At 38.6% G+C, this 21951-nt stretch overlaps 1 protein-coding gene across 1 annotated transcript in view; it reads left to right on the forward strand.

Moving 5' to 3' along the window:
• Nucleotides 1–21951, forward strand: part of POLR3B (RNA polymerase III subunit B) — a 75012-nt gene that overhangs the window by 48426 nt on the left and 4635 nt on the right. Inside the window, 7 exon segments of the mRNA XM_030478472.1 lie at nt 366–524; nt 1960–2077; nt 2766–2908; nt 14081–14184; nt 15028–15194; nt 16561–16674; nt 20989–21162. Of these exon segments, the coding sequence (XP_030334332.1) occupies nt 366–524; nt 1960–2077; nt 2766–2908; nt 14081–14184; nt 15028–15194; nt 16561–16674; nt 20989–21162 (979 nt within the window).

Genomic DNA, 21951 nt, shown 5'->3' on the forward strand with positions numbered 1-21951 from the left:
TTCTCATCCTGTTACAGTTTTCTCTCCTATGTTATTTCTCTGTGAACCATCAAAGGTAAGAGAAATGATGCATGTGCGTGTGTGTGTGTGCAGAGGCATAGAAGTGGATTAGCACAACTTCAGAACTGAACTGTAGTCCAATGTCTAAAAAAAAGTAGCATGCATGATCTGATTTTTAAATTGTGAGCTACTAAGTGTCCATGTACAATGTTATATATATTCAAGACAATGAATAACCTGATTAATAAAAGAAATATTTTATGTTCTGTCACTCAGCAGGTGGATCAGCATTCTTGTTTTATTCTGATAATGTGTTATAAAGAATCCTTGAACTCCTAAGCAGATAAGTTCTTGTTGCATTTTAGGTTTTGGAAGGTGTCTTGTATATAAGAATGCCAAGTGTACACTGAAGCGCTATACAAACCAGACATTTGATAAAGTCATGGGTCCAATGTTGGATGCAGCTACTCGTAAACCAATCTGGCGCCATGAAATTTTAGATGCTGATGGTATCTGCTCTCCAGGTATGTCAGACTACATGTTCAATCATAGCATGTTCCTAATCTGAGGTAGAAATTAATGTTCTGTTAATAATTCTTGTGCACCTTGTTTACTTAGTGTAGTAAGTGGGGTTTTTTTCTTGAAAGTGACAGTATTGTAATGGAAAATTAAAAAATGTTAATTTCTGAAAGCAGCAGGGTACCACTCATTGGAGGGTTTTGGGGCTTTACATTTAGGGAACTTTATATTTAAGTAGAAGAGTGAGTCTTTAACAGTGTGAATCTATTGAAGCATTAGAACTTGTATTCCTCTTATGTCCCCAAACTGGCAAACTTTAAATGCTGTAGGTTTTTTACTGTTGTCTCTCATATGTTCTGTCATTGTTTTCTAAGGATAAAGTCCTTATTATTTTGATTTCATATGTTCAAACCTCCTAGCTTGCTGTCTGTTAATGCAGTTGTTTGAGGAAGTAAAACCTTGTGGTTTTAACACTTCAGCAATATGCTTGGAGAGAGAGAAGAAAATAAATACAACTATGTTTAGCTATGAGGATAGGTGTATAACTTTCCAATGGAAATAAATTTCAGAAAGAATCCTCCCATACTGTCATCCTTCAATTAAGAAATGGCTTAGTAGATCTGCTGAGATTTAATAAGAAAGGTGCTGTAAAAGGCACTAAATTTAATTCCATTATAGCAACACAACTGCGTCACTTTTGCTCTTTTACACATCACAATGGAGCTTCCAAAGTTAATTAAAGAAAAAAAGGCAAGAATCTCCTGAAGTATTAGGACAGATAGGACTGGGATGGACTCCAAACTGAGGCTGTTCTCAGTGTGTAGGTAAAAAACCTCTTTAAAGTAGTTCATGTGGACAGAAAAGAGACATAGGCCAAAGTTCAGTGTGATTTTGTGGGGGAGGTGGGAGGCAGGTATTTAATGTGCGTTTGTATCATTGGGCATGCTACTGGTCTGGTTTTCTATGTGAAGAGCAGGATAAGGGAATGGAGAGGAAAATAGCTGATGTATGAGACACAGAAGTGATAGAAAAAAGTAACTGCAAGGAGAAGCTGGAAGTAGTCTTGCATAACTCATTGTGGGAATGATGTGATGTCCTGAATATAGATGTGAATTTCTAAAATTTGTCAGTCTTGCTTGTTAATTTTCTCCATAATTACAGCAAATGACTTCAGGTGCTTTTGTGTATTCTTTAGACCCAGGGTATGTTGAACAGCTGTTCTCATAGTGCACCAGAATGCTAGCTATTCTGTTTTGGTTACCAAAAAAAAAAAAAAGCTAGTTTAATGATTCCCTTCCCATATAGTAGCCAATAAAATAACATGGCAAACTTCCTCTCAGTTTGTCTTCCAGGTTACCTTTTTTATAAAGCTTAAAATGTATTTCTAACATAGGTAGCCAGGTATGTTTCCATAGTGCTTTTTTCCATTGTTCTTTGTAGGTGAGAAAGTAGAAAATAAGCAAGTCCTTGTGAACAAATCAATGCCAACTGTGACCCAGACGCCTCTGGAAGGAAGTGGTGTGCCTCAGCAGCCACAGTACAAAGATGTGCCAGTAACGTATGTTGCTTTATACTTGGGGAAGGTACTCGGAGGAAAGGTATCTGAGAAAATACTCAATTCTAGAAAAGTCAAAGTAATATATTTTGCAATATATAGAAAAAAGCAAATACCAGAATAATTTCCTTCCTGCTCTGGGATGTCTACCTCTTTTTCTTTTTTTTTAACTCCCAAAAATCTCTGCATCTCAGACTCTGGGGTTCATCTCTGTTGGTTCCTTGTACTGTGTTCTGCCCTTGGTTCATTTCCACACCTGCACTTGATGCATAGTTTCAGTCAGCATATTATACCATAATTTTGTTATTAAATACTCATGGTATATTCCTTAAACTCCCTTTGTCAACTGTAACTCTCTATTTGGCTTTTGCTTGTTTAACTGAGGATCCAGAAATTTGCAATATACTAGGAAGCTTTTTCCTGTCAAGAAGAGCCCATGTGGCAAAAAAAATACACATTGTTCTTTACAAGTTCAGCTTAATTCTCCCTTTGTTTCTGTTGTATCTCTTAAGCCTTTTACAGAAACATACCATACTCTGGAACTTGAAATAATCTTTGTTTCATTGGCTTCATATATGTAAGTTCCATGAAGACTTCAGTTTGTCCAGAAGCTTACCAAAACACAGATGCTTGTTTGTAACTTGTGTTTGGTTCATAGATGTAAACCTCATCTCTTTTTTTATTGTACTAGCTACAAAGGTGCAACTGATTCTTATATTGAAAAAGTAATGATTTCATCAAATGCAGAGGATGCTTTCTTGATCAAAATGTTGTTGAGGCAAACTAGACGTCCAGAAATTGGAGATAAATTTAGCAGTCGTCATGGGCAGAAAGGTAAGCTATACATTTAATAAAAATAAGTGCATGTTGGGTATGCCTGCTGTACATGCATAATATCATCATGCTCTTTCCATTGATCAGTTCAGATCTTTCATGAGGACCATATCCCTTTTTTTGGTTAAGTTCACTTAATTTAGCAATGATGTTTCTGGAACTGAGGAGAGGAATTGGCAAACACAACTCTCTGACTTACGAATCTGGAAAATACAGTAGTTGCCCATTTTAAACAAGAACAGGGGTTTGAGGTTTGCTTGTTAGGTTTTTTTACCGTAAGTGTGAATTTGGTTTTAGGTGATAGGTTTATCAATGGGCTACCAAGAGAGATTGGAGGAAAGAGTGAAAGGGCTTATTTTGAATGGGTGGAAAAAATGGAATGGGATGTCTGCAAGTCATCTGCACAGACATACTGCTTTAAAGAGCTATGGTGTAAAAGGGAAGCAAATCAGGAATCAATTAGGAGTGCATCAGCAGAGGCTGGAAAGAAGGGGGAAATGTTTTTAAAAATATACCTGGAATATGATCTGGGGCACCTCTGGATCTTCAAACTGAGAACTGAAAATGGGTACCTACTAGGAAGCTGCTTGGTGGCAGGTAGCCCTCTAGTGTTAATACCAAGATGAAAATCAGGAACCTGTTTCTATATCTGTTGAAAAAAGCAGTGGGTTCCCTTTGACCTTCATGGCAAAAAAACATGACTCATACCATGGATCTTGAAGGGCTGGGAGGTGTGGGAAGGGTGTTAAGGAAGAAATGACTGAAAACGGTGACTGCGACATAAAAGCATGTTTCCATCCCATTGGTCTCAATGGGGGACAGGTTTAGACATCTTTTAATCTGTCTGTACACTTGGAAAATAGAGGGTTTTAGTACTTTCAGCAGGACCTTCTGCCTTACTCTATGCTGTGCTAAACCTATTACCTGCATGTTACAATCTTATGACATTTTTAGGCCTTGTTTTGGTGTGAGAACATTGCTCAGTCTCTTGTAAGATGTGGTGGGGAGGCAAAAAGGTTTATATTACCAAATCCTTTCCATTGCAGCACATGCACTCCTTTCATGCTGCTGGGCAAATGTGATGCTGTTTTAATAACTACTGAAGCAAAAGAATTCTTACTACCTTGCTTTGATTTCTGAGGAACTGGAACCAGAGCACTGAGTGCAAAGCATACCAGCCTCTTAACATCTGGTAACACAAGTATCTGCTAGGTCTGTATGGAGACCAGAGGGAGGGAACTGAGGAAATAACAGAGGACACTGTTTAGATTTGAAACTCTAATACTTAAAAACTAGTTGTAGTCAATGAACTTTGCAGTAATACAACAAATTATGATACTATGTAAGGGATGTCTTGCAAACAAACTGGTCTTTTGTGAGCAGTGTTCTGTTTGTCAGAAGACACATGGAAGAAAGAATGCTTTTTGTTATGAGGGGCGTCCCAAAGCGTCCCTTTCAGCAATTTGTGACATGGTCCCACTCTAGTCCCAGCATCATGTTGGGTTTGACCTTGTGCTGGTTCACATCCTGTATTCTTGGAGCAGAACCAGAGAACTCTGTAGGCAGATATGCCCTGGAGTGAGTCAGCAGAGAGCTGATACTTGCAAACATCCATATGTAGATATGATTCAGTGAAAACAGATGAAATTGCAACAGATGTCACCAGAACACAGGCAGTATCCAGCTCTAGAGCTCTTTTAAATGAAGCTTAACCAGAATCATCTTCAGCATATTCAGTGCCTGTGTGACTGGAAGAGGTATGAAGAGTGGTTGCTTACAGATGGACCCCAGGCACAAGTAAGAAGTCATTTTTATAATGCTCCATGCCACTGTTTACTCACATGTGTAGCCTGAAATCAAATTTGAGGTCTTTTATGACCTTCTGGGGCTATGGAAATATATAAGCATCAGTGGCAATCAGGTGGCCAGATGTAACTGAAGTGAAAGACCACATCACTGTCATGAGATGCAGACCACAGTAGTCCTCATTTCTGTAGTCTCCAGGTTTGGTGATCAGGACATCTACCTAGAGCAAGCCATCAGTCAAAAGAGGTGAAATGGGTACAAAAGGCAGTAGTTGATCATAATGTCGGCTGCTACTCAAGTTTGCATGTTTTCTATGGAGTACAGTCAGTGCAGGCTTTCTCAGTACATCCAGCTCTTCCCAAGATCACCTTTCCACAGGGTCTTCTAGAACCATAGGACTGGTTCTAGAAACTCTGTAAAAGAAGTTCTTCCATTGATTCTGCTGTCATTAAGAAATAGAAACTCTTCTGATAAGCACTGAAACGTTTTTCCTGATGGCTTTTGATCTAAAAATAGGAAGTGATTTTCACAGAGTCCCTGAGTGATTTAGAAACAAGTACCTGTTGAAGGCTTCAAAAAAGTAAAGAAGCAGCAGTACGTTCTTGACCTTTCTTTTAAAATCCAATCTAGTTCTTGCCCTACAGCTACATGGAGTGGTTTCAGTAAGTGAGAGGGAAGATCATTAGCTTCAGAGGCAAACAGAGTTGAGCAGTTGGAATGGTTCAACTGCCTCATTCCTTCCTTCTCTCCAGGAAGATCCTCCTTCAGGAAGATTTCATGTAGAGTCTCTTTCATATAATTTTTTAATCTCACAATGAAGATGTGCAGCACTTTTAAGCCTATGACTGCTTTTAGAGCAAAGCCCATTTCTTCATATATTTTGAGCTTTGTCTAATTAGTCCTTTCTCCTCATAGGTTGCATGCGGCGTTTTACCTGCAAGTTATTATATAACAATATGATCACTACTGCGTAGGACATTTTCTGACTAGAATTAAAAAAAAAACCAAACCCACAAATTATAATAAAGAAGCTGCTTGGTTAATCATGATAAATATTTATGGATATCTGTATGAAAAATAAGCAGGTAAGATATTTCTCCTAGTTTAGGCTATTGATGTGCACCTATTGAAATAGTTGAACAGGGTTTAAATGGAACCGATTTTCATACCTGTCCAAAAATTAAAAAAAGGAGGCCTCCACAAATCTAGAACTAGCAGAGGAAAAAAGGTGAAAGTGAAAGAATGACAGAAGAAAGGAGGATTGTATCAGGCAGGCTGCATTAAGGCTTTAGAGAGCAGAGGGCCTTCTATACCACTAAATGCCAGTTAAGCATCTCACTGTCCATAGCAAACTCATTTTAGAGGTCTTAAAGGACAGACATCTCACGACTACTTTTGCTACTCATCAAACCCTGATACTCATGGTCAAATGCAGAAACAGCTAATGTGCACTGTACTGGAATCTAGTAGTATTTTCTTTAACATACCAACAGGCATAGAAAGTTAGGAATTTTTTTTCCCCCAAAGTAAAATACCTGTGGAAATCCCATGGCAGTGAAAAACAACATCCTAAATGCTGTAGGGAACTTTGAGGGTGCCCATAATAATGCCTTGCATTGCATCAGGTTAGAATGATTGATCCCTCATGTAGTTCTGCTTTAGACCTATAATAATAACAAGCCAAAACCATCAGAATAGCAAATGTCCCTTTCAGCATGGTTTTGGAGATAGAGAATTGGGGTTGTTCAGCCTGGAGAAGAGAAGGCTCTGAGGATACCTTTAGGGCAGCTTCCAGTGCCTAAAGGGGCAGACAAGAAGTCTGGAGAGGGAAACTTTACAAGGCCATGTAGTGACAGGACAAGGGGAAATGTCTTTAAACTGACAGAAGGTAGATTTAGATTAGATATTAGGAAGAAGTTCTTCCCTGTGAGGGTGGTGAGGCCCTGGCACAGGTTGCCCAGAGAAGCTGTGGCTGCCCTATCCGTAGCAGTGTTCAAGGCCGGGTTGGACAGGGCTTGGAGCAGCCTGGTCTAGTGGAAGGTGTCCCTGCCCATGGCAGGGGGTTGGTGGATGAGCTTTAAGGTCCCTTCCAACCCAAACCAGTCTGTGATTCTGTGGTATGAGTGGAACATTGCAACAATTGTGTTACAGAGTTTGCAGGCATGTTAGTTAGCTGTCCTGTACATCAATCTGTAGTAATCTCTTGTGATCGGGAGATTGATCATATTCTAAATTATTACACTGTACTAGGATACATGGCCTTCCTGGTAGTAAGCCTCTCAGTTTGCTGGCTTGTAGTACATTGTGGGAACAGATGTTACAATAAATGGGAGAAAGGAGAAATGTGCTTAGCGGAGAAGATGCATGTGTTAGATACCATGAAAAAAAATGTTGACAAGAACAGTGGCGTTCCCTGTTTTGCAACTTCAGTATACAGCAAAGAACCAGATACTGAAATTAGTCTTAGATCACAGGCAATGATAGAACTAGAGAAAAGGCATGAAAAGGAAAGGGAAAATCTTCTTTGCTTGCTGTTTAAAAACACAGCTGGTATCATCCTTCTCTGACATCAAATCGAGGAAGGATCAATCATAACAAAGGCATATAAACAAATGGGAAACAGAAATCATTATACTAACAGTTTAACATTTTCCATTGAGAGAATTTTTAATTAGCCTGAATTTGTTCTCTCATCTTTGTCTGAATGCAGGCGATTACCACTTCAAGTTTAACTTGTGGGTGTTAGCTTTAAGCCCATCATAGGGCATTTAAACCTATGATAAGATTTTATCATAACAAGTACCTTGATTCAGTAAGAAGGAGAGAAAGCATATTTCTCTCTGTATTGTCAGTCTTCTCTGTGAAACATTTTTATGTTCTAGGAGGAATGCATGAAGACGAGATTTGATTTCACAGAATTGTAGTTTTAAAGTAACTAAATATGTGCAAAATTAGAGATTGCACAAACCACGTTTCTCAGATTTTTTTCATGAGTTTCTTCGTGTATTCCAAATTGATTTGTACATGTTCCTTGGGCAGAAGGAAGAGGAATAAGAGAATCTAAAAGTGTCTGGAACACAACAGATTAAGTCTCACAAACCAGCTTTAGCCTTTTGTTACAGAAGAGCCTTTCATTAAATATGTAGGTAGATTTTGTAGGCTTCTAATAATATAGATCTATGCCACTGCTTCTGTAATTGCTGTCTTTGTGTCCTCTCACATGTCAACATGGTATTGGCAAGGGTCACCACTTTTGGCCTGTCCACAACACCCTCTTTTCATGCAAGTCCATGTTTTAAGTACACTTCTACCAAAAAGCTAGCCTTTCTGTCAAGACCTGACAACAAAGGAGTATATGGGGAGAAATGAATGAGACCATCGTGTTGTGTTGTGAAATGCAAATATTTTGCTCTATTTTAATATTCGTCTTCAAACTGGATGTTGCAGTAAGATCTTTGAGACTGAGACTGTCTCTTTAGTCTACAAAGCCCTTAAGCTTCTACTGTCTCATAAACATCTACCTACCAGGGAGGATTTATCCGGAGCTGTAGGGCTTTGTTTTAACTATATTGCATCATATATTTTCCAGAAGGATAAAGGAACTTTTTTTTGGTTGATTATTTTGGTTTTTTAATCTTGCATTCTTCAAGCAAAGTCACTTTTCAAAGCACAGAAGGCTAAAGGATTGTTAAGCTAAAGAAGTTTCATCTGAGTTCCATACAAACTAAATTATTATATTTCCAGATTTCCTCTTGCTTTGCTACAAGTCACAATGAGGGAAAAGTTGGGCTCCTTTGATGTGAAAAAAAGCAATATAACACTTCTCTGAAAGAACATTTCTCAGTCTCTCATGTGAAAAAGGATTAACACCTCCAACAAAGGTCCTGTAGATCACAGAACTAAGCAGCAATACTGAACAGTATTCCTGAGGAGTGGAAAAACTGTATTTAAGCAAGAGATTGTTTGAACTGGCAAACAGAAGCTTTTTAATAGCTGAAGATCTAAGATAAAGGATTAAACCTTCCTGAAGTATCTGCACTTAAACAACTCTAAAGACAAGGAAACAAGTTTAAATTCATGAAAGATGGCCTTTGTTTTCCAAAACGAACCATGTTCCTTGCTGTCAAAACAAAATCCATTCACAGCATTGTCAACTACATAAACTTCATGACAATACCACTTATCTACCAAAGTCTGACCTTGCTTAGTTTTAAAAATGTTTTCTAGTTTGAGCATCTGCCTTCTGCTTGCCTAACTTCATAGCTGAGAACAGCTTACCTTTCTCCTTTTAATGGGCAGTTGTACAGTACGCATAAGCAGAACATGTAAAGTAAGATGTTAGTTTTACATGGCTACTTGTGTCTTTTTTTCCCCTGTGTTACAAGTCAGACTTAGTACTTTATCTCTAATAAAACATCAGTGGGTTTATAGGAATTAAATGGTTCAAATGGCATTAGAAAGAATTTGCTGTTATCGACTGCAGGAATGTGGGATGATTAGTAGTTATTAGGCATCAAGAAAGGTAGGAATTTCTTTCCTTATTTTTATCTTCAGAAGTTGAACATGAGAAAATGAGGTGTCAGAATGCCATTAAAACTTCTACCATTTTTTTCTAGTTATTTTTAACAAACCTGCTACTTAGCTTGCTGTCTTAAGGAGAAAATCACAGCATTTTTCTATCTTGAACAGCAAACAGGTAACCTTATGACCTTTTCAGTAAATCCTCAACTGAACCTCTGAAATTAGGGTGATTTAGCATTTTATGGCACAGAGTAAAAATCTCTAATTCTGTTTCCAAATAGTGTATCCTGAACACACATTTTATTAAGCTCTTGACTCATTCAGCCATGTGTATTTTGTAAAGTTCCTATGGTTATTGTTTTACAATAGCTGCTTCCAGAAGCATTGTAAGGGTTTCAATTAATCAGCTCTTTGTGTGCTTCAGACTATGCAAATTTATCACATCAGACCATTCAGCAGCTCATGGGAAAGCAGTGTACAAACTGTATTGTCTTCTAGCACCTCCTCTCATTTAGAGTGATGTTTTTAATAAGAAAACTAATCAAGTTTACTTATGCATTATTTATCTGTTAATTTTAATTCTGTTCTTTACCTCTTATGTCAAATGGGATGTAGCAAGTGATATGATAGATCAGTGAATGATTCAATATTGAACAAAGCTTATGTGATGCAGCACTTTTTTCTTCTAGACTTGTTTTATGCTTAGTTAGCCAACACAGTATGTAATTAGAGAGTTTTAAAGCAGATGTACATTTTTGTTTAGCCTTATGAATGTTTGCAAATCTGTTTGTCACTTGCCCATAATACACAGTGCTGTGTTAGTTGTGTTACAACTTCTCTTAATTGCGTGATGTAGTTTTCCTTCTCAAGAGTATTTCCAAAGTCTAGCAAATCTGGTAAATCTAAAAGAGATGCCTTTCAAGTTAGTTTTAGCTCTTTTACCACCGTATCATTAGAATAAGTAAACGAGCACATTTAGTAATGCACTGCTTTTTATCTTGCTGATAGAAACTGGTATTACTGCTGCTTCTATTCACTTAGTCTCCTTTGCTCTCTAATGTCCCTCCTGCTGGTAGTAATTAGTTTTCTATATTAGGTTGTTTTGACTTATTTGATGATTTTTTTTCATTTGGCATGTATGTGTATAGAAGACATCTTACCGTAGCCCAGTGAAAAACTTTCCCATACTGTCGTGTTTTGTCCTTGCCCCCTCTCTGCCACCCCCTTCCCCCTCTCTGCTGAATTACTGTTTTACAAGTCTGGGTATGTTCATGTTTGTCAGCAAACCATAAAAGCAACCATGTAAGAGATACACCAATTCTGGAAACCTGAATTTCTCCCGATGAGAAAAAGAAACTCTCGAAGGACAAAAGTACAGGAGTGAGGGGATTGTTATGCTCTGTGGAGGTACATGGGTGGTGAGATGCTGTTGGGATAGTGGATGTGAAGATGGGGGCCATCATGCATAGTCAGAGGGCTGTCATTTATTGGCTGGCATACAATAGCATTGAAAAACACTGCCTATGGCTGTTTGATACTTGCATGTTAAACCACTGTAGAAGTCGGATTTAAGTTTATCCTAATTTAAAATGTTATCCTTGCAGTAAACTGCCATGCTTATTAATAAATATTTTTTTGAGGGATATTTTAAAAGAATTTGTTAGCATTTTCACTGATATTCCCTCTAAGGTGGCACTATGAAATTGATATACAAAAGTTCTTTTTTCTAGAATTTAATTTGTTTTTCAGTTGAAAAGACATGAGATGTAGCAAACTGCTGGTGATTTCTTGCTCAAACATACAACCCTTTTGTTAGCCACCATTAAAAAAACAAAGAATTATTTCTTGTATTGTCTGCAACTTTTTCTGGTTGTAATGTTTAATTCTGGTCCTAGATGAGAACTCCAGAGTGTATAGGTGAGAGCAGATTCAGGCCCAACACAGTATAGCATCTAGTCTGAAATTGTATTGCTAAACTTCAGATGCAGCATGTAAAAATTGTGAGGTAAAGGGAAGTGAATGAAACCAAATTATTTTGTATGTGCTATATGAATGCTGGGGATAAATTTTCATGTGATGTCTAAATCAGTAGCAATTAGGAAATCTTTATAACCTGCAGTCAGCGCCACAGAGCAAAGTTACCTATTAGTTTGAGTATGTCCTGTTTATGAATATTGTGTGGGGAGTACTTGGGCAGCTCAGCTGTGAAATGCAGTTCATGCTTGGACAGGGCAACATTTGGAACTTGAGGCTCTCTTAGATCCTGCCTCTTTTCTCTTTCACTCTTTCATTAGTTGCAAGTGATAATTCCACTTATATGGATTGATTCACTTGATCACTTTTTTGCAGCTGCTTGGCAATGTAGAACTGCTGAGTTTGCCTTTTACTGCCCTGCTGCAAACCCTGGCTCAGCGATGGGGGATGAAAAAGAGTGGGAAACTCAGGAACTTACAGTGCAGACCTGCAAGTGTTAATGTCTTAAAGAGCTTCTGAAGGCAAGTGACTGCAAAAGAAAATCAGGTTTACATTTTAAAATTAAAATGCAAGTTACTTGCTTTTAGGGTGTCTTTCAGCTTTTTTAACAGTTTTTTATGAATAAGAATGAACTTTCTTAAAATATAAGGGAGGAAGAAGCTTCTCTCTGTCCTGTTCTCTAAATACACATGGGCGTGCTATAGATCTGTTATAAACTCAGCAACTTCTTAAAATACAGAAGCTTAGAATTGAGGTTTTATAGCTTTCTCTTTTTGTTTCTTTTCTCTGCCCCCCATCCCCCTGTAAAACAGAAACTTTCTCAATGGCCTAGTGAGCTTCACATTGCTGGATTCTGTCTAAATATTTTGTTTTTAACTTCTAAGCTCATTATGCTGTCTTTGTGTTAACTTGTATTAAAATCTGTCAGCTATGACTGGTCTCATAACCACAGTCAGCGGACCAGAATAAGTTAATTATTTACTTGTGTCACTAGTGCTCTTCATCTAATGAAATGCACAGCTGTGTTAGATCTGCAGTTGGGTGTGTAGGTCCCATTGTTACACAAGTCAGCGGAGGGTAGAAGCCGCTATGATGGAGAGCCCTCAGTTCTTTCTGCTGTTCTGCCTTTCTGTGTCGATTTCATGGATCTTTTATCATTCACTTTCACACAAAACAAACAACACAGTGGCTGTCTGCTATGGGAACCAGCTTGGCATATAAAAGGTTTTCAGACCCTAAAGTAATTTTAAGTTAGCTAAGATTTAATTTTTGGCTTACAGGTGCCATGAAGTCCAGATGCAACCTAATGGTTTCTTAGAAGTAAATGGGAATAAGACAAAATGTACGTGCCATAATACATACATAATAAAGAATTTATGTATACAATTTTAGGATAAAAAAAGCTGTGTGTACAAGAGATAGTGAGTTGGTTCAGTTTTGGGTTTTTTCTTTTTCATTTTCAGCTAATGATTGCAGCTTTGCGGACAGGGTTAGAAGGATGTTACTGATTTATCATAATAGGACAAAGAAAATTAGTTTCAAGAGGTTTAAAAACTAAATACAACACATCCTCCCCCCCTTGCCGCAGACACTCCAATCCTTTTTTTTTTTTCCTGCTCCCTTCCCCCATACTTACCATTCTCATTCTATTAACTACTGTCCCATACACCTATCCCTGTCTTGCTTGGACAGTGGAAGAGGAGCTCCCTCCTGAGCAGACGCCAATATCCCCCTGTGAACTGGCTGGTCAGGGGATGCCTTTTTAGGGATGTAACCAGCACCCTCAGTCTTCCAGGAGCCCCCTCTGCTCCAGCACTGTTCCCAAAGCATGCTCTGGCAGTTGCAGGAGGCTGATCTCAAATGGCTTGCAGACTTTTTCAGCTCTAAGGGCTTCTGGAAGAAATTGTCCAGCTGAAACAGTAGCTTTGGTTCAAAGGAGTATGGGCTTAAGCAGCTGCATTTTAGCACCTGAATTTGAATGCTGGATCTCTTGGTCATTTATAGTATTTTGATCTGCAAAATGCACTATAAAAACAGCTTTAAGGGGTGGAAGGAAAATTTTGGGATGTATGATAGAATATTTTAAATGAGTTTTCATGTTTCTGTTTAATCTCTCCTAAAGAGTTTTAGAGTTTGGGGGTGGGAGAAGGAGGAGGGGTTGTTTTACATCCAGTACTGATGGAGACTGAAAAAAACTTCCAGAACTTTTAAAGGTACAGTTTGTGTTCATGGACAAGCAAAATATAAGCAGTCTGGGGAGCAGATTGTACTTTGTGATTCATCAAAAGCAGTCTTTGCTCAGCAAATGAATGCTATCTGAAAAAATAATTGTTTGTTGATTTATTTGTTTAATTTCCCCTATTTATCTCCTCTTAGTCCATGTCAAAGTCCTGTCTTGATTTGCTTTTATTCACAGTATTTAGCAAAGATACATAAGATAAACAAAATTTGAATTAATAATAATTATTTTGTACATCCAAAGACATACTGTGAGAGACCAAATTTCTTCATTCTTGTTGCAGGAAATTATAGCATCAGCTTTAAAAACTAGGTCTCTTTTGAGATGTTCCAGTCCGACTGGTCAGAAGTTTCTGGTTGTCTCTGAAAACTGTATCTAAAGCTTTCTCCCCTAATTTGCTAACTCACAAATCACTGGGAGCGTTATGTAAGGGTATGCTAATTTTGCCAGTCCTGTCACAAGGGCTCTCTTCTAGCCTGCAGGTTGTGAGCACTGGTCATGGTAATGAATCTGGGTAAAAAGTGATCCATGAGAAAGAGAGGAGGAGGAAAACACTAAAGAAAATCTGGTGATGAGCGTCAGCCCTGCTGGTGGTTCACTGCTTGTGAATTGAAATGTTTTCTCTTCTGCAGGGGTGTGTGGACTGATTGTTCCTCAGGAAGACATGCCGTTTTGTGATACAGGAATCTGTCCAGATATCATAATGAACCCTCATGGCTTCCCATCACGTATGACGGTTAGTGGTTATGTTACGATTAAAGAGACAGTGTCCCCCGAGAGGGAAAGTGAAGTAGAGCAGCCAGAAGAAACAAAGTTTGAAACACGGTTTCACTGAGAACATTCTCCAGTCATGCCACATGCTTGCTCTCCTGAAAGTATTCAGCCCTCTGTTTTGCATGCTTTAAAACATCCTACTCTAAAAGGAGTAGGGATGCAGGCTGTTTGTGCATCATTCTCATCAAGCCAATAAGAGAGCAACTGAATACTCCATGCACATCCTTTCTGTTTGAAAATGTCTTGCTCTTCTTTGTTGCTTATGCCCATTAAGCTGGCTGGGGCAGACCACGAAACAAAGGTTGGAGAGGAGTTTCAGTAATGGTTCTAGCCCTGTGTAACTTCCTACATTACACTCACCTCCCTGGAACTGATGTGAGGCTTGCGGTTGTGCTGCAGGGTCACATTGCCTCACAGTCTGGCCTTTATATGGGACCTTCACTGATTACTTTGTACAGCCTCTGATCTTCTTTCGTGTGTTAGCTTCTTCCCTTCTCTTCCCCCTGCTGCACTGCAGCATGTCGATCTCATAGAGCAGAAAGCCACACTGGATGTTTGGACAACTAGGGAAAATGGAGCTGCCTCCCTCTGGACCTGAAGTTCTTCCCAGACCCTGCGATGAGTCTGGTTTTACCCCTTCACACAGGAGTACTCTCTATCCTTGGCCTTCTTCCACTTCTCCCGTTGCATGCAATAACCCAGGCTGCCATCTCTGACTCTTTGCCTGGCTAACTTACGCCATGTCTAATCCAGCAATGCACCCATGCTCATGAGCAGGCTGTTAATTCTGCTTTTCTTTGCACAGGTAGGAAAGTTAATTGAACTCCTGGCAGGAAAGGCTGGGGTCCTTGATGGCAGGTTTCACTATGGAACAGCTTTTGGAGGCAGTAAAGTTAAGGATGTGTGTGAAGACCTTATTCGACATGGTTATAACTACCTAGGGAAGGACTACGTAACATCTGGTATCACTGGGTAAGAATCTGCTGTTTAGATTTAGATGTTTCAGGGGAGTGGAGAAATGCTTTTGAGACACATCTGAAAAATCTTATGTCCCAGAGCTCAGGAACTTTCACTTATTTTTCAAACAACTCTGTGAGATGGAGGGAAAGGGCTGAAGAATAGTCTGCTACTATTTTTTTTCCTTTGCCTTTGAAGTATTTTGTAGTTGCACTTTTTAAGAATTACTAGTATTTGTGTGGCTGTAATGTGAATGGTTCTTGTAGTACATATGAAAATTTCACAATCTACTTGCATGACAGAAAAGGTAAAATCAGGGTTTTCTTCCTGAGAGATTGTAAGAAATTTCAGGTTTCTGTTGGCAGCAAATCTTATATATACTTGGAATCAGATAAGCATTTCCATGTTGACTTTAATAGTACTGTAAAATATGGGTTTGGAGGCAGGTGTCTGTTCCTTGGGAATATTTTGTGTGTGCTCTTTTTTCTTTTTTCCTTTTTTTTTTTTTTTCTTCTTTCAATTACACAATGATTCAGTCTGGCATAATACTCTAATCTGCGAACTTCCTGCTGTGTTGATCAGACTGGCTTCTGAGACACAGAGTTCAAAGAACATAAGATAGTTTAGGAACAGGAAAAGGCCATATGGCTTCACATGCCTGCCCTTCCAAAATGTATCTTAATCCTACCTTCCTGCTATTTTTATTATCCTCCCACTCCCCTTCTTCTCAAGGAACAAGTTTAGGTCTTTTTTGTAAGTTTGGGAGGGGGGATTTAATACTTTTTATTTTAATTGCTTTTCTTACCAACTTATTCCATATGTTGTTTCTTCTTTTAGTTTTGGAGAGATTATTTTGTTTTCCTTACCTACTCCATATTCTGTAAACTTTATGTCAAGTATCCTGGTGTTTGAAACACTTTCTGTTGATACATCATGGTAACTTTTAACAAATCTGACTAATCTTGTTTCCTAGGGAGAATAAAATCATTTAGCTCTAAAAATCTCCCCGTCTCCAAACTTCAACTTCGTAGTACCCTATTTAGAGACTTTGCTTTAGGATACTGATATTCTTCCAAGTGAATTTCACACGCTTCATCTATTTGTTATGAAATTTGAAGGCAGATTTCATAACAATGTGGAAATTTGCAAATTCCAAATGTCTAGTTAAGTTTTATTCTTTTCTTCATAGGCAGCTTTTGGAATAACACTGCATCATGTTCAGACTGATTGCCCTGAAAGCCCAAACACATTTTTCTAGGACTCATGATTCCCAAATTCAAATTCCTCCTGTACACAACACTCTTAAGATAGGTATGACTCTCTTAAGATAAGTATGTGCTAACTGTGAGTATTGGTTTTGTTTTGGGTTTTATTCCTTCAGGGAGCCTTTGGAAGCATATATCTATTTTGGCCCTGTGTATTACCAGAAACTAAAGCACATGGTGTTGGATAAAATGCATGCAAGAGCTCGAGGACCCAGAGCGGTGCTCACCAGGTACTTTTACAGGCTAAGTACAAAATACTTGCTTACATTCAGAAGTGTGCCCAGCTGACTGGTGGGTATAAAACAATATGTGTTTACCTTTTGATACATGAGACAAAATGATGTTACCTGTTAATATGCTGTTACAGACTAAAAGCTCTCACAGTAGACCGTAGCAGGAGGTTGCACTGAATGTCCAGGTGTGGTCCAAAACTTTTGCCTTTTGGCTTTCCAACCTCATGCTGTCTCTAGGACAAACTGAAGTTGCCTCACACTTTCCATGAGAGTAAATACCAGTGGTTGAACTAGGAGAGAAATCATGAAAAGGTTTTGTAGTTCTTGTATGAACTTTAACACCAGCCACATGAAGAACAGCAAGTGTAGCACAACCATTATTTTCTGCCACAGCTGCTTGCCTATATGAACATAAGTGATACTCCCAAATAATGGGATGTCTGCCCCATTTTCTTTTTTTCAGTGTGTTAGTCATGGGATTGGTGCTTCACATGAAAATGGAAGCTCTCTGCCTTAGCTAACGGTGCACACAGTTGGTTTAGTGGTGCTCGTAGCTTACCCAAATCCCTTGATCTGCTTTAGTATTGTCTCCCCAGCTTCTCAGCTGTTTAAAGATACTAAATTTAAATGAAATTCAGGACCTAAATCCCAAGTCAAGGTAATGTTTACATGTAAAGATGAAGGTGGTGTCATTTCCCCACCCCTTACTTTCTTAGAATTCCTTGTTCCAGTCACTAGCATCATACTGTGTAGCTAGGGCTCTTTATTTGACTTTCAGGAAAGCTAGTGGATGTTCAATTTATGCTGCCTCTTGACTAGTCTTTTAGGAATTTTCTTTTTTCTTCTCAACTAATTAAACTTTTATTATTGCCATCGCCTCTGCTGAGAGGCTGCTTTGCCAGCTTTCATACTCACTATTGTTTTATCATCCATTGCATTTCCTGGAGAGTAGATTGCCTCTAACATTGTTTTTTGCTTTTAAAAGTATTCCTGTAACAGCGTCCAACATCGAATTTGGCTGTTGTTGTCTTGAAATGCATTCTATTCTATATCAAATGTACCTTAACTGATAGAGCAAAGCTCTATTTCCATGTGGAATAAGGCAGAAGATCTGAGTTTCTTGGATGGAACTGATTCTAGATATTGTTCTGATTAAAACAAGACTTTGTACAATTGCAAAGCAGCACTCTTTGTCAGCACAGTCAAAAACCACCAGGATGTTGCCTTCTGAATTGGTATTTGTTAAGTGAAATGCAATACTTTTAGTTTATTTTGCCATGAGAAGTTGACAATTAATTTAAAACATAGTTCTACATATGATGTTGCCCAGATACCTAGTCCTGCCAAATCTTTTTAATAGATAAACTGCTTTTAGTTTTCCTTGCAAGAGGTCAATATAAGCTTTTTCCATGCATAGTTGTTTAGATGGACATTGTCAGAGCTGCCACCTGCATGTCATTTGAACTTACCAGATATGGCAGTTCCTATTATACTGCAAGGGTGTCCTGCGATGGCACTGGTCAGGGCTCCTCTCTGCACTCTGGGGCTGTGGGAGCACACTACACCCTCCTCCTTCAGGTAGTGTTTTTCTAGGGAATACTCCACTTCTTGGAGGTGGTTTTCCGTAACAGGCACAACGGAGAGATCTGCTGAGACCTACAATGCCTGCTCTTATTCATGAGGGTAGACCTATTTCCTCCCACTGGCCAGTGAAACAAGGAACAGGACCATAAAGCTGAACCCGCTGTTCTTCCAGAAAATGCAGAATTAGTGCCAGTAAATTCTTAATGTGCTAAAAAACACTGGAGTTAATTGGTTTATGCTTTTTTCTAAATGCAGATTTAAATAGTATGAAGACCACTTGGCCTTATTTTTTTTTTTTATTTAAAATATCACTGTGTTTTATTTAGCATTTAAGAATTTTAAGAACTTTTTTTTTCTAATATGAAAAATACCTCTTTTTAATGATATTCCCAGTCTTATTTTCAAGAGTCTGCTTTGTTTTCAAAATGTTATATTTAGAATAAAGAATGGAAGTAGTTGCCCAGGGCAACAGCTGCAGTGTACGTGTGTATAGTGGGAAAGGGGAAGCACAAATGCTTTCTAAATACTGTTTTAACATTTTAAGCAACCTTTGGTGTGAGGTATTTTCAAACTCATGTGAGCCGGAACACAAATCTAATAGACTTCAGGAGCATAAGCAACATTTTTGGTGGTTTAACACTACTTTTTAGAGAGGAAAGATTTTGTTTGTTTTGTTTTTTTTCTTAATGAGGTCATTTTGACAGTAGGAGTGAAACACTTAACAGCTTAAAACTCAAATTGGGGTGGCGTGTTTTAGGGGGCTTTTTCTGGGTTTCTTTAATGGGATTTCAGCTGCCTTAGAAATCTTCATCCTGTGTCTGTTGGAAGACCTATCAACTCTTAAAGGGCTGGAGTTGAGACCCCATCATTTTTCAAAAGGTTTTATCCTCCCTTAGTTGGATTGAGACTTTATTGGGACTCATTTCTAAATGGGACTCATATTTATAAAGCTATTTTGTCATTTTATCCTGTGGAACAGAACCCCTTAAAAATTTGGGAAGTAGGACCATGCATAAACTAATATTACAGAAGTCAGCTGGTAAAAGGAACTCGGGCACTTCTAGCACCCGAGCAAATGCCTGAATCTTTGGAGGCCCCAACTGCTTTTCAAATCTGCCTCTTGGGACTTCAGAAGAGAAACTGCATTCACCACAGGGTTAGTCCTTCAAAACAACGACTGAACAGTGATGCTGCTGTCATCTGGGGAGGGGGCCCTTGGGAGTTTAATCAGGATGTAAACAACTTCTATCCATTCTCCCAACAGTGGGAAAAATAGGAGGTTATATGAATGAAAAGGACAATTTGAATTACAAGCAGATTAGTTTTAAGGTTCCAGTGCAGTCAGAGTAAGGGAAACTACCTCCCCCTAAAGACAAATACAACTGGCATCTTTAGAAGTTATTTTGGTCTGGAAATTTTTTTTACACTTGTTACAAAGTATTATTAGGTGTTGAAGGCATCATTGAAGATGTTGTTAAATCATTTTCTCTGAGTTGCAATAAGTAGGCAAAAACTTATTTTTAATGTATTTTGTATGCTTAAAAAATTTTGGTTGTTTGAAATAATATAAACAAAACATACTCCAAAAGTTATGGGCCAGATCTGTGACTGGATATTCAGTGCAGGTATCAAAAACAGCACATAAACATGGGGTTTCACTGAGCATGAAGCCTCATGATTGCCAGTATAATTTTTTAATTCCTCCTCTTTGCTGTCACGTTTCAGGGAATATGCTAAGATGGAAATATTTCATAAAATGCATACGATACATTAGTGCAATCAGGAATTAAAGATTGGTTTTGCTTCGTAGTTCACTTTAATATTTGCAACCTAAGTGCTGCAGCACTGTGTTAGTACATGAGAATAGAACCGATACTCTATGAAATCGCAGTATGACAAACAAGAGGTTAAAAGTTTTGACTGTGTCCAACAAAAAAAAAATCACTTAAATGGTCATAATGTTAAATAATATTTTGTGTCTTGCCTTTTTACCTAAAATCTTTAGCGTATACTCACATTGCTTTGTTAAAACTTGCTTCTAGCACCATGAGGAAAGGAAGCCTTTCCAGGCAAAAAAATGAGAGTTTGATTTGTGTTGAGGAGCTAGAAAACCAGGAACCTTTACAATACAAAAACTAGTCTATTAACTGTCAGACAGAAAAAAACAAACTAGATAAATATTAAAAAAAGAAAAAGGTAGGATTCCAATAATGAGTTAGTAATATGTGTGCTACTTGTTTGCTGCTTTGATTTGGTATTCTCTCCCAGATCAAAACTGGTTTGATTTTAAGAATTTAGTCTTTGCTGTAGTTCAGCTGAAACGTCAGCTTGATGATTCATTCATTAGCTGCTGAATATTGTTTCATTTAGTTAGCTACAAACTATAATGAATGTTTCGCCAAATAAAGAGTACCAAATTGGTGTCCAGGTTGTCTTGGATATACCAGTCAGTCTCTTTTTGTTCTCACTCAGCTGCGTTCTATGAGGTAGAGAGTTGAGGCCTGACGCCTTAGTTGCCACTCACAGAACTGCAACCTATTGCTAGTGCAGGAGCAAAGATGAATTGCTGTAACTTGAATAACATTTGTGAGATCAGCAACTCTGGTTTGTAGAACACTGTCCATTGATCCTGTGCTGTTCCTACAGTTCTCAGACAGGCACTCCTAGAGTTGCAGAAGGTATGTTCTGGAATACTTACAACATTTTTTTTCAAATACTTATTTGAAGGCAACCCACTGAAGGTCGATCCCGTGATGGTGGTTTACGTCTTGGAGAGATGGAACGGGATTGTTTGATAGGCTATGGAGCCAGCATGCTTTTGTTGGAGAGACTGATGATTTCAAGTGATGCCTTTGAAGTGGATGTTTGTGGGCAGTGTGGCTTGCTGGGGTACTCTGGCTGGTAAGTTGTGTAACTGTAATGCTTTTTGTACATTATGGTGTCCCCTCCTCACTTTCTCCATGTGACAAGTTTCATATTTTCATAAAACCCCTTGACCTCAGGTGCATAAAGCAGAATACTACAGGGTAAATGTGCCTCTATGTAACAGAACCTTGCCCTTCTCAGTTTTAAAGTGCTCACAGACACAGATTAACAGTCCCATACACCTTAATCAAAAGCAGTGTCAATGTTCAAAATTGGTATTTGGAAAATTGGTGACAAGGAAGGGTTCTTTGTTATGGTCTGATTGAAGTTAGGGCTAAAGTAAGTGTGTAGTCAGTGGACATGGGGTCTCTCCTGTAGTGGGAGCACAGGTATTGTCTTCCCAGCCAGCTGTGCTTGTGGGAAAGATTACCTTTGTTCTGTCTGCTGCCTTCCTTCCTACCCTTGCAGGGGATTAGCAAATGCCCCATCCTGTATTTCATCTATTTTTTGAAAAGGGGAAAGTAGCTGATGTCAGAAGAGTCAATGTACATGACTGTTCTGACATCAGAAATGAGATAGTAGGGTAGGCGAGTCACAGATTTTCCTGGTACAATCACATGTTGAACCTCACAAGGCTGAAGAGAGGGAGTGGGCACAGAAGAATGGAAGAAGAAAGCAACAACCCTTGCTTTCTTGTTCTCTAGCTATGGAGTTCACAATCACATATGTACCACTTTCTTTGACCATGCCCCTCCCAAATGCCTTTCGCTTTTGTTTTCTAAAACAATGAGCTCCTCTTCAAAGCATCAGACAAATACTCCAATG

The sequence above is a fragment of the Strigops habroptila genome, chromosome 3 (genome assembly GCF_004027225.2).
Source record: "Strigops habroptila isolate Jane chromosome 3, bStrHab1.2.pri, whole genome shotgun sequence".
Lineage (NCBI taxonomy): Eukaryota > Metazoa > Chordata > Aves > Psittaciformes > Psittacidae > Strigops > Strigops habroptila.